General features: G+C 44.4%; 1 protein-coding gene across 1 annotated transcript in view; it reads left to right on the forward strand.

The window, feature by feature from the left end:
* The window catches only part of TLE5 (TLE family member 5, transcriptional modulator), an 18,097-nt gene that overhangs the window by 3,359 nt on the left and 1,850 nt on the right, over window positions 1–12,888 (forward strand). Inside the window, exons 4-6 of the mRNA XM_015824636.1 lie at window positions 5,239–5,283; window positions 8,108–8,170; window positions 9,861–9,935. Of these exons, the coding sequence (XP_015680122.1) occupies window positions 5,239–5,283; window positions 8,108–8,170; window positions 9,861–9,935 (183 nt within the window). The remainder of the gene's footprint in view (window positions 1–5,238; window positions 5,284–8,107; window positions 8,171–9,860; window positions 9,936–12,888) is intronic.

The following is a 12,888-nucleotide window of genomic DNA, read 5'->3' on the forward strand; positions in this document are numbered from 1 at the left end:
AAGGAGGTCCCAGCAAGATCCAAAAAATTCGGCTGCCTTCTGGAAGGATTTCCTTTTGTGTCCTCTATTCAGCCTCCATCGGTTGTTTGGTTTGGTTTGGTTGTTTTTCTTTCTTTCCAAAAGGAGGCTTGATTGTTTTGCATAAAGTCACCCAGGCAGCTGCATTAGGCTGGGCTTATTTTTTTTTTTATTTATTTAGCTTTTATCAGGACACAGTTAGCTGGGTCTCCTTGACTGCTGGTTGGAGGTGGCCAGCTGTGCTGGCAGCTGCTGCCAAGATTCAAGGTGATGGATGTCGTTAGCCTTGAGCGAAACCAGTTCCCAGGCCCTCCAAAAAGAGGCTGCTGCACCTTCTCTGGAGCAGAGAGATAAGGCACAAATGCTTTGTATTTCCTAGGAAATTCAATTAAAAAGAAAAGGGCAATATATAAATATATATTTATGAAAGCACATACTAACCTTTTGTGAGAGTCAAGAAAAGCCGCCAAACACAGGGCAGGCTGGAGAACCACGCCCTGTGCCCACGTCCTCCATTTAGAAAGCAGAAACTCAGGGAGCCAAACCTTCTGCCTTGCCATGTTCCTAGTCCTTAATGTGGAGCGTTTGAAATTTACGGAGGCCTGCAAGAGCAGTTAAAGGCGGGCCAGAAGGATTGAATTCGGTTTTTATTTTTGCTTCATCCGTTCCTCAGGTTAATTCCAGAGGCCCCAACTTAAATAAATGGAGGCAACTTAAATAAGTGAGTGTGTGTGAAAGGGGGAATATTTTGGCTCTCTGTCTTTAAGAGGATTAAAAGGTGCAAGATTGCTGTTTGTTTTTAATCCAGGTCAGTGTTTCCACTCTTGGGACCCCTTCCCAGTTTTAAAAGTCATGGAGGACCCCAAACAGAGCTTTTTGTTTGCATAGGTTATATTTATTGATATTTGCAGCATTAACATTTGTAGAAAAATTATTGATTAAATCCACTAAAAATGACTATGAAACTCAATTCAGTTTTAAAATCAATAAAATATTTCTTATGGGAAAAAAAAACCGTTTAAAAAAAAAAAAAACAATGAGAAGGCTGACGACATTTTACATTTTTGCAATATTTTCAGTATCCCACAAATCATCTTGATTTTCTGGGCCCTTAAGTGAGTTTTGGGAGATGTTCAGGGATCCTTTGACCATACTTTAAGAAACACCATTCTAGTGAGTTCAGAAATGGCATATAATAATAATATAATAATAATAATAATGATGATGATGATGATGATGAGGGGGAGGGGAGGGGGAAGAAGGAGAAGGGACCTTGGAGGTCATCTAGTCCAACCCCCTGCTCAGGCAGGAAACCCTACACCATTTCAGACAAATGGCCGTCCTGTCTCTTCTTAAAAACTTCCAGTGTTGGAGCATTCACCGCTTCTGGAGGCAGGTCGTTCCACTGATTAATTGATTAATTGTTCTCACTGTCATTTAGGGGGAAACAATGTACAGTTAGTCCTCTACTTATGACCACAGTTGAGCCCAAAATTTCCATGGCTAAGCAAGATAGCTAAGTGAGTTTTGCCACATTTTATGACCTTTGTTGCCATAGTTATTAAGTGAATGACATGGTTCCAAGAGCCCAAATTTTGATCACATGACCATGGGGAAGGCTACAATGGTCGTAAGTGTGAAAACTGGCCATAAATGACTTTTTTCAGTGCTGTCGTAATTTTGAACGGTCGCTAAGCAAACGGTTGTAAGTTGAGGACTACCTGCAGAAGAGAGATATTCAGGTTTTCTGACTGTAGAACCTGAATTTTCTTGGTATAAGATTTTGGAATTCATACATATCCGTGTGATCTACAGCCATACAACAACAACAACAGCAATAATAGTAATAATAAAGTTGGAGGGGACCTTGGAGGTCATCTACTCCAACCCCCTGCTCAGGCAGGAAACCTTATATCATTTCAGGCAAATACAGGTCGTCCTTGAATTATGACTGTAATGGAGCCTACCCAGGGCAGTCATAACTTGTGGCAGTAAAAGAAATTGATCGTGTTGTTTTATGATTTTACAACCTTTTCAGTGTCGTTAAGCAAATCGCTGCAATCATTAAGTGACTGTCACAGTCATTAAACGAACTAATGATTCATTCTGGTCCCCGGTTTTGCTGAAAACGGGAAGGAAATGCCGTGTTTTGGCAAAAATGTCATAAAATATAGTTACACGAGCCCAAGAGGCTGCAAACAGCCATAAATTCAGGCACTGTTGCCAAGCGCCTCAACAGTCACTAAACAAGTAGTCGTAAGTCAAAGACTACTCAATCATCTGTTGCTGGTGATTTTTTCCCTCCTGCTTAAATGTATAGGTTGGGCAAAGGAATGCTTTTAATGAAAAGCAGGGAAAGTATTGTTCCCAGTAAATCAACGAACGCAAGAAGCAGTTTTGAGTGGCGGAATGACTTTTAACCCCTTGAATTCCTTTTTTGGTTCACTTTGGAAAGCAGAGACGGCGCGTGATTAAACTGAGTTTCATCCTGGTTGTGCGTAAAATCACGGCTTGGCTTTAACTTGGTTGAAAGCATTCTGGCACAGTCTACACAAAGTTGAATCTTAATTCCGTTCTCTCATGAATGCAGTTTTTGGGAAAAAGGAATTTCCTTCGCTCAAGGGAAAGCTGGTTTGTGGGCGGGGCCAAGAACCAGGGCAGGTATGACCAAAATCAATGTGGACATAGTATTTACAGCGGGGTCTTCAAACTTGACCCTTTTATGACTAGTAGACTTCAACTCCCAGAATTCCTCAGCCAGCAGGGAGGAACTATGGCCCCTTCATAACTTGCTGACTTCCTCCCAGAATTCCTCAGCCAGCATGAGGGAACTATGGCCCCTTCATAACCTGCAGAGTTCAACTCCCAGAATTCCTCAGCCAGCATGGGGGAACTATGGCCCCTTCATAACCTGCAGAGTTCAACTCCCAGAATTCCTCAGCCAGCATGAGGGAACTATGGTGATCTAATTAGAAAAGAAGCTTAATAATGAAGTGGATATTTAATTACCGTACCTTTAAAATTGCCAAGAAATGTATTAATTTAAGGTTGACAAAAGGGAATATTATTGGAAGAAGAGAAAATCAAGGAAAGCGACTATGTGGAATATGGAACTATAGAAACCAACTATTACTGATTATTTGTTAATGCAAACCCGGACAACACACTGTTTACCAAATATTATTATAATAATAATAATAATAATAATAATAATAATAATAATAATAATAATAATAATAATAATAATAATAATAATAATAATAATAATATAAAAAGTTGGGAGGGACTTTGGAGGTCATCTAGTCCAACCCCCTGCTCAGCCCCTGCTCAGGCAGGAAACCCTATCCCATTTCAGACAAATGGCTGTGCAGTCTCTTCTTAAAAACTTCCAGTGTTGGAGCATTCACAGCTTCTGGAGGCAGGTTGTTCCACTGGTTAATTGTTCTAACTGTCAGGAAGTTTCTCCTCAGTTCTAGGTTGCTTCTCTCCTTGGTTAGTTTCCATCCATTGCTTCTTGTCCTGCCTTCAGGCGCTTTGGAGAATAGCTTGACACCCTCTTCTTTGTGGCAGCCCCTGAGATACTGGAACACGGCTATCCTGTCCCCCCTCGTCCTTCTCTTCATTAAACTAGACATACCCAATTCCAGCAGCCGTTCCTTATATGTTTCAGCCTCCAGCCCCCTAATCATCTTTGCTGCTCTTCTCTGTACTCTTTCTAGAGTCTCAACATCTTTTTTACATCGTGGTGACCAAAACTGGATGCAGCATTCCAAGTATGGCCTTACCAAGGCATTGTAAAGTGGTATTAATACTTCACGTGATCTTGATTCTATCCCTCGGTTAATGCATATTGAGGGGGATATGTAAAAAAAACAAAAACCAATAAAACATTTTTTTTAAAAAAAAAAGAAGTTTGCCAAAGATGATCACATATGTTCCCGGGATACTGCAATCGTTATAAATACAGGCCAGTTGCGAGGCGTTCCAGTTTTGATCACATGAAAACAGGGATACTAGTTGTAAGTGTGAAAACGGGTCCTAAGTCCCTTTTCCCAGTCCTGTTGTAACTTGGAAGGGTCACTGAATGAACTGTTGTATGCCAAGGACTACCTTTATGCAAACGTTTTCTTGGTTCATCCATTTCTTTTCCTCTTAATCTTGTTTCTCCTTTCCCCACTTCCGTATCCTCTCTTTCCCCCAGCGCTCTTTACAGTAAAACTATTTAAATAATAATAATACTTTGCTGGCCACAGTAGGGAGCTTTGATTCAGATTCCGTGCCAAGAAGGAATTTTAATTGTGGGTGCGGCAAAATTGCAGGCGCGTGGAAAGGGCAGAGAAAAAACATGTTAACTTGTGTGCTGTTAACTCTTCTAAAATTCAGAAGGGTTTTTTGTTTTTTTACTGTTGCTCAGGTTCATAGAATTGTGGGGTAGAAAGGGGTCTCCAAGGGCATCTAGTCCAGCCCTTTGCAATGGACAGGAAAGACCGTGTGATAGAATTGAGACTGGGAAGGGACCCCCCAAAGTAATCTAGTCCAGCCCTTTGCAATGGGCATTAAAGTCAGTATCAGAATTGAGGACTGAGAAGGGACACCCCCCCCCCCCAAGTAATCTAGTCCAGCCCTTTGCAACAGGCAGGAAAACTAATAAGTGTCAGAATTGGAAACGGAGAAGGGATCCCCAAGAGTTATTTAGTCCATCCCTTTGCAACGGGCAGGAATGCCAGTTAGTGTGAGAATTGGTGACTGGGAAGGGACACCCAAGGGACATTCTAATCCAGGGGTAGGCAACCTTGGCTCTTTTATGACTTGTGGACTTCAACTCCCAGAATTCCTGAGCCAGCCATGCTGAGGGGAAAGGGAGAGGTTTCCAAGCTGAGCCATGCTGGCTCAGGAATTCTGGGAGTTGAAGTCCACGAGTCATAAAAGAGGCAAGGTTGCCTACCCCTGTTCTAGTCTAACTCTTTGCAATCATAGACTCTTAAAATCCTCCAGAGATGGAGAATCCACAACCTTGTCTGTTTCTAGCCTTGTTGCACGTGGGCCATTGCTGTGTTTGGCCATGATCAAAATACAGAATACCTATCTCTTAGTAAAATCGGGAGATGAGTTCAAATCCTGCAGGGACAACTCCAGAAATTAGGAAAGAGGAAACAGGCCTAGATTTCCTCAAGCAAACAGATATTTTAATTTTCTCTCTCTTTTTTTTTCTTCTTCCAGTATTACGAGATGTCCTATGGCCTCAACATCGAAATGCATAAACAGGTGAGATTTTAAGATTATTCTTGTCTCTTCAAGGGACTTTTAAGGCAGCCTTAATACCAGTATTCCTCGACTTAACGGCCACAATTGAGCCCCAAATTTCTGTTGACAAGCGAAACATTTGTTAAGTGAGATTTGCCCCATGTTACGACCTTCCTTGCCACTTCCTTGTTAAGTGAATCAATGTAGTTGTTAAATTAGTCGAATTTTAGCTAAGTGGATCCGACTTTTCCCCCATTGACTTTATCAGTAGGTTGCAAAGGGGGAATCACGTACCCCCCCCCCCGGGGACACTGCAACCATCATAAATATGAATCAGTTGCCAAGCCTCTCAATTTTGATCACATGGCCAAGGGGATGCTACAACGGTCGTAAGCAGTGGTGTGATTCAAATACCTCAACAACCGGTTCTCTGCGTGGATGCAGGCCTGGCCCTCTGAAGCCTAAAATGGACTTCTGGAAGTAGCATCCATGCACTTCCAGTGGGCTGTTCTAGGCCTGGGAGGCCTCCTCCAGGCTTTGCAGGCCTAGAACAGATTTCCGGAAGTGGCATCCATGCACTTGTGGGTCAGGCCTAGAACGGACTTCCAGAAATGGCATCCAGGCACTTCCAGTGGGCTGTTCTAGGCCTGGGAGGCCTCCTCCAGGCCTTGCAGGCCTAGAACAGATTTCCGGAAGTGGCATCCATGCACTTGTGGGTCAGGCCTAGAACGGACTTCCGGAAATGGCATCCATGCACTTCCAGTGGGCTGTTCTAGGCCTGGGAGGCTTCCTCCAGGCCTTGCAGGCCTAGAACAGATTTCCAGAAGTGGCATCCATGCACTTGTGGGTCAGGCCTAGAACGCACTTCCGGAAGTGGCATCCATGCACTTCCAGTGGGTCGTTCTAGGCCTGGGAGGCCTCCTCCAGGCCTAGAACGGACTTCCGGAAGCAGTGTTCATTCATCCGGTTCTTCGAACTCAACAAATTTAGCTACTGGTTCTACCGAACTGTTGCGAACCAGCTGAATCCCACCACTGGTCATAAGTGTGAAAACCTCATAAGTCCCTTTTTTCAGTGCTGTTGTAACTTTGAATGGTTACTAAATGAACTGTTGTAAGTTGAGGACGGCTTGCATATGCAGCTGGATCAGGAGTGGGTTTTTCTCACCTCAACTCCTTCTCCCTTGGGTTATAGTATCATTTCAGGAGCATTTGAGGTCACCGGCTACGTGCTGTCCGTGATTATATTCAGGGCCACCCTCCCCACCCCTTCAAACAAGCAGAGCCCTTACAAACAACCGGGCGTGCCCGCCAGACACTAGCTAAATATAATTGAAATTTCATTTAAATGGCATTTAAATTAAATTGCAGCTAATCCGATTTGTTCCTCCTGCGTGTCATCATCTACCTGTTCTGACTTACTGTACCTTTTGCAAAAGACCGCATCTGGTCTTTTCAAGATGCTGTGCTAGGGCAAACAAATTTAATTAAAAGCGAGGTTTATTAGCTCCACCCAGCTCGTTTCTTTATTCTTGTCTTAAATTTTTTTTTTTTTTAAACTGAGATGCAATTTTAGGCTACTGTGCAGCCCAGCCAGGGGTGAATGAATGATGGCCCTTTTAAGACCTGTGGACTTCAACTCCCAGCATTCCTGAGTCAGCCATGCTAGTTCAGGAATTCTGGGAGTTGAAGTTCACCGGTTGTAAAGGGGCCATAGTTGCCCACCCCTGGTGTAGCCCAGTAAACCTCTGCCAGCTCTTCTAACACCCATTGTTAGACCAAGTTTAAACCATGGAGCTGACTGATTTATTTATTTATTTATTTAGAAATGACCACGAATAGGAGCAGGTTGTGCTTTATTTAAGCCAAGAGGCTGAATTGTATGAAATTACAATTACGATTCCCATATCCCTTTTTTCTTAGAAGAACCAGATTCCCCCAAAGACTCGTTGCTCCTTTTCAGTGGGGATATTGGGAAATTCCACTCAGCCACCATCTGCATCAGTGTTTTTCAAAATGGCGACTTTAAGATGGGTGGACTTCAACTCCCAGAATTCCCCAAACAGTATGCTTTAAGATGGGTGGGCTTCAACTCCCAGAATTTCCCAGCCAGGAGGCTTTAAAATGGGTGGGCTTCAACTCCCAGAATTCCCAAGCCAGCAGGCTTTCAGAGGGTAGACTTCAGCTTCCAGAGTTCCCCAGTCAGTATGCTTTCAAATGGGTGGACTTCAATTCCCAGAATTCCCTAGCTGGTATGCTTTAAAATGGATGGACCTCAACTCCCAGAATTCCCTGGCCAGAATGTCCATCCATCTTAAAGTCACCAATTTGAGAAAGGCCACATAATTCCCATCTTTTCTTTAGGCGTTGGTTTTGCTCACTTTTAACCCCAAATTGTTTCCATTCAGTAAAAATTGGCATGGTCCACCCAGCTATGTGGACCTGTGCATTCACACAATGCAGCCTCCACGAATCGGTTGATAGTTCAAAGTATTGTGTGAAAGCAGAAACCTGATGAATTCCCTGGAATAAATGCATCTTTGAACAGTCCTAAGACGGTAACCTTGCCCATTGTTCAGGAAGTTCCACCAGAACGGAGAGAGTGTCACCTTCGCACAACGCAAAAGACGCAATCGTTGCACATTTTGTCATTTGCAGCCTCTCTTGTGGTATAGCCGCTGAAGGTGTCCTTTGCAAAATGCTGCAATGATGCAATAGGCTTTGGAGTTATGGGTTGTTGCTGCCAGATAAACGCACTGGCACATCCTGGTTTTGTCGCCTTGTGCCAAGCAGCTGACTGAAGTATCCTCCTCCGGGTTAACCTTGTGCCTAATCTTCCATTTCAGGCTGAAATTGTCAAGCGGTTGAATGGCATTTGCGCCCAGGTGTTGCCATATCTGTCGCAAGAGGTAATTCACCTTTCTTTGCTCTGTTAGATTTTTATTTATTTATATCCCACCCTTATTTTTACAAATAACTCAAGGTAGTGAACATATCCAGCACCAGTTCCTCCTCCTCCTTTCCCCACAACAAGAACCATGACTGGTCCTAGGTCACCCAGCTGGCTTTCATGCCTAAAGCGGGACTAGAACTCCCAGTCTCCTGGTGATTGACCCAAAGTCACCCAACTGGCTTGGCATTCATGCCTAGGGTGGGACTAGAACTCCCATCTCCTGGTGGTTGACCCAACGTCACCCAACTGGCTTTCATGCCTAAGGTGGGACTTGAATTCACCATTTCTGAGTGATTGGCTCAAAGTCACCTAGCTGACTTTCATGCCTAAGGCGGGACTAGAACTCACCATCTCCTGGTGATTGGCCCAAAGTCACCCAAGGCAGCTTTCATACCTAAGTCTGGACTAGAATTCCCATCTCCTGGTGAATGGTCCAAAGTCACCCAGCCAACTTTCATGCCTAATGCGGGACTAGAACTCACCGATTGGCTCAAAGTCACCCAAGGCAGCTTTCATACCTAAGGCTGGACTACAACTCCCATCTCCTGGTGATTGACCCCAAGTCACCCAACTGGCTTTCATGCTTAAGGTGGGACTAGAACTCACCGTCTCTGGGTGATTGGCTCAAAGTCACCTAGCTGACTTTCATGCCTAAGGCGGGACTAGAACTCACCGTCTCCTGGTGAATGGCCCAAAGTTACTCAGACAGCTTTAATGCTGAGCCAGAACTAGAACTCACAGTTGATTTGGTGATTTGTCCCAAAGTCACCCAGCCAGCTTTCATCCCTAAGGTAGGACTAGAACTCCCTGTCTCCTGGTGATTGGCTCAAAGACACCCAGCCCAGCTTTCATGCCTAAGGAAGAACGCACCCTAATTTAGCTTTGAAAAGTACAGTATCTCTGCTTGCCTTAAGGCAGGGGTCTTCAAACTTGGCAACTTGAAGACTTGTAGACTTCAACTCCCAGAATTCCGCAGCCAGCCCTGGCTGGCTGAGGAATTCTGGGAGTTGCAGTCCACAAGTCTTCCAGTTGCCAAGCTTGAAGACCCTTGCCTTAAGGGACTTACCTGCCCCAGTATCTGAATCTTCACCCATTCACATCCTCTGTTCCTACTTCAAGTAAGGACTGTAGGATTCCTCTGATTATAATGGCAGACATTGGAGTCTGAAGCAGTCCACGATCCCTCTTGAGTACAGAGTTAACGGCATTTCCCGGTGGAGGTGAGCTAAGGAGAATTGGCAGAATAATAACGCTACAAAGCAAAGATAGGATCAATAGCCGCAGGCCCCCTTTGGTGCAATCCCAAAACATCTGGAACACCACTTGAACGTCATCAGCATTAACAAAATCCCCATCGGTCGATTGCAAAAGGCACATCTGGCCACCTGCGATGGTCCCTTTAATGTTCAGTGGCAACATCTGCCTGTCCCAGGTCCTTGGGAAGGTCTCCTTAGGTGGACAGAAATGCCAAATCCGGTCCAAACATCTGGCCCAGCCTTAATAATGGCAACGCCATTTTCTGGCAGGAATTGGCTCATAAACCACACTGCCCTTTCTCTGTTGTTGGTCCTCCAGCTGATTGGTTGGGTTCATCTCCTAATTGTCTTCTCTTTCTCCTCCTCCTCCTCCTCCTCCTCCTCCCCCAGCACCAACAGCAGGTCCTGGGAGCCATTGAGCGTGCCAAACAAGTGACTGCCCCCGAACTCAATTCCATCATTCGGGTCTGTGATGCTCTTTTTAATTAGAATTGCTGGGAGGGGTGTGGGGTCTTGGAGATTTAACCATTGGGAGCAGTCCCCGTTTTCATAGATCTTCTAGTGTGATGGCCACATGACTTTGCTAGTTTAGAGCTGGGGAGGGGTGTCCCCAAACTTGGCAACGTTAAAACGTGTGGATTTCAAGTCCCAGAATAGATGCCGTCATATCCTTCCCCCCTCTGTTTAGAGAGGGCTGTTCGATCTTAACATAGATGGCCTCTTTGCCCCCTCTTTCAAACCAACAGATCTGTACATTGGGGAAAACAAAACAACCCCTTCATAAACTCACAACGTAGGAGAACAAACCCATCAGGATAAGATTCAGCAGTCCATTTTGCATTTGAAAGACAAAAGGTCGCTCTTTCGAAGACAGCAAAGTCCACATTCTGGATAGAGAGGACCGCTGGTTTGAAAGAGGGGGCAAAAAGACCATCTATGTTAAGATTGAACAGCCTCTCAACAGGGGTGGGGGGTGGGAGGGATACAACACTACCTATCTCCTGTTTACAACACAGTCCTTTCAGCAGTTCCAAGAAGGCTGCACCCCCATTTGCAATAGACCAGGGGTAGGCAACCTTGGCTCTTTTATGACTTGTGGACTTCAACTCCCAGAATTCCTGAGCCAGCCATGCTGAGGGGAAAGGGAGAGGTTTCCAAGCTGAGCCATGCTGGCTCAGGAATTCTGGGAGTTGAAGTCCACGAGTCATAAAAGAGCCAAGGTTGCCTACCCCTGGACTAGGACGAAGATTAAGAGCAGGGGTCTTTAAACTTGGCCCTTTTATGACTCGTGGACTTCAACTCCCAGAATTCCTGAGCCAGCCACGCTAAGGGGACAGGGAGAGGTTTCCAAGCTGAGCCATGCTGGCTCAGGAATTCTGGGAGTTGAAGTCCACGAGTCATAAAAGAGCCAAGGTTGCCTACCCCTGCACTAGATAAATCTCCAAGTGACCTCAGTGACTCTCAGAAGGAATACTAACGACCAGATGACTGCCAAGGATTATAAATCCTTCCATCCTCCACCATTCAGTCAGAACTGAAGAAGCTTCTTGGATAGGAAGCGGAACCTTTTCAAGGAGAAAACCAAGAAAATTCAGTTGCCCTTTGAAAAAGCATCTTTGGGACACAACCATGACTTGGATGACTGAGAATCTCCACAGACTTGTCAGCTTTAAGATGTGTAGGGCTTCAGTTCCCAGCATTTTGGAGAATTGAAGTCCACACATGTTAAAAGGACTCAAGATTGAAAAATACTGAGTTAAAGTATCTTGCTTCGGTTCTGTTGCTCTCCCAATCAGAATGCTTTCCTGTGTGGGTTGGCCTACTTTACAGGGCTCTTGCGAGGATGATGGCGAAGAATCAGGAACGCTGTTTGATTCCCCTTGGAGGAAAAAGGCAGTTTTATATTCAGCAGTGCCTATTTAAAAACCGAGAACAGGCCGGAAGTGGGCGGCTGGGTGGTAAACTCCAAATTTAATGTAATTGATGTGTCCAGCCACATTAACAGGTATATTACTTTACTGGGCAAAAACCACATCTGAGCGTGCAAACTTAATAATTGGATATTATGTAATTATATATTATATAATATCGACCGGCGTGGTGGCCTAGAGGTGAAGCCGCTCGCCTCCCACTCGGAAGATTGAGAATTCAATCTTAGGCAGATGTTTCTCTATCAGGGCGCAAAGGGAAAATATGTGGTGTAAACTCCTTGTAGGCATCAGGAAGGGCATCCATCCAGTAAATGCTCTGCTCCATTCAGTCGCCCTGATTCCACCCTGAATAAAGGGATTACAGGATTGCAAAAAGAATATATATATAATTTGTACACAGAGCACTAGAGACTGAATTAGCTCAAGTAGTGCTCAACTTAACAACAGTTCATTTAGTGACCGAAGTTACGGCACTGAAAAAAGTGACTTATGACCGTTTTTCACACTTACGACCGTTGCAGCATCCCCATGGTCACGTGATCAAAATTGAGATACTTGGCACCTGACTCCTATTTATGACGGTTGCAACAACCCGGGGTCATGTGATCCCCTTTTGTGACCTTCTGACCAGCAAAGTCAATGGGGAAACCGTATTCATTTAATACCATATTCCTAACTTAATTGCAGTGATTCACTTAACAACTGTGTAAAATAGAGCAAAATTCACTTAACAAATGTCTCACTTAGCAGCAGAAATGTTGGGCTCATGTGGTCGTAAGTCAAGGACTATCTGTGACCTATGCATAGTTGCCACTGCCTCGTTGTACCATCCCTTCCATCTGGTGCTACTAAACATGATTGCCAGCAATTTTAATTCTCTTTTTAGCCAAAAAGGGACAATTACAGATAGTCCTCTACTTACGATGAGTCATTTAGCAATGGTTCAAAGTTACGGCAGACACACACCCATCCCTCAAAATAATTACAACCTGCAAAGGCTGTCTCTGTCATAGTCAAAGGACCACATTTGGGATGCTCCAGAAACAGGCCCACATTTGCAGCCTCCTGCCATTTTTGCTGGAAATGAATGTTTATTTCTAGCTCCCAGCAAAAAATGTCCCATAATGAACAAAGAGTTCGCTTAAGGACCCCCAGCGTTCGCTTAAGGACCGGCACAAAAAAGGTTGTACAATTTGTGTCAGTCCTGTGATGATCTTTTAATGACCTTTGACCCGCTCCTGCCTTTTTTTCAGGTAGGACAGTCGGTAAGCGGCTGGTCGTAAATCAAGGATCACTTGTTCCCTGTGTTTTATTGGATGAGAAACCCATACAGGTAGTCCTCGACTTATGCCCACAACTCAGCCCAAAATTTCTGTTGCTAAGCCAGGCACATTTGTGAAGTGAATGTTGCCCTGCTTTAACAACCTTTCTTGCCTCAGTTATTAAATTATTATTGTGCAGTTATTATTATTATTATTATTATTATT

This window comes from Protobothrops mucrosquamatus, unplaced genomic scaffold (assembly GCF_001527695.2).
Source record: "Protobothrops mucrosquamatus isolate PMUCROS unplaced genomic scaffold, P.Mucros_1.0 scaffold2302, whole genome shotgun sequence".
NCBI classification, from domain to species: domain Eukaryota; kingdom Metazoa; phylum Chordata; class Lepidosauria; order Squamata; family Viperidae; genus Protobothrops; species Protobothrops mucrosquamatus.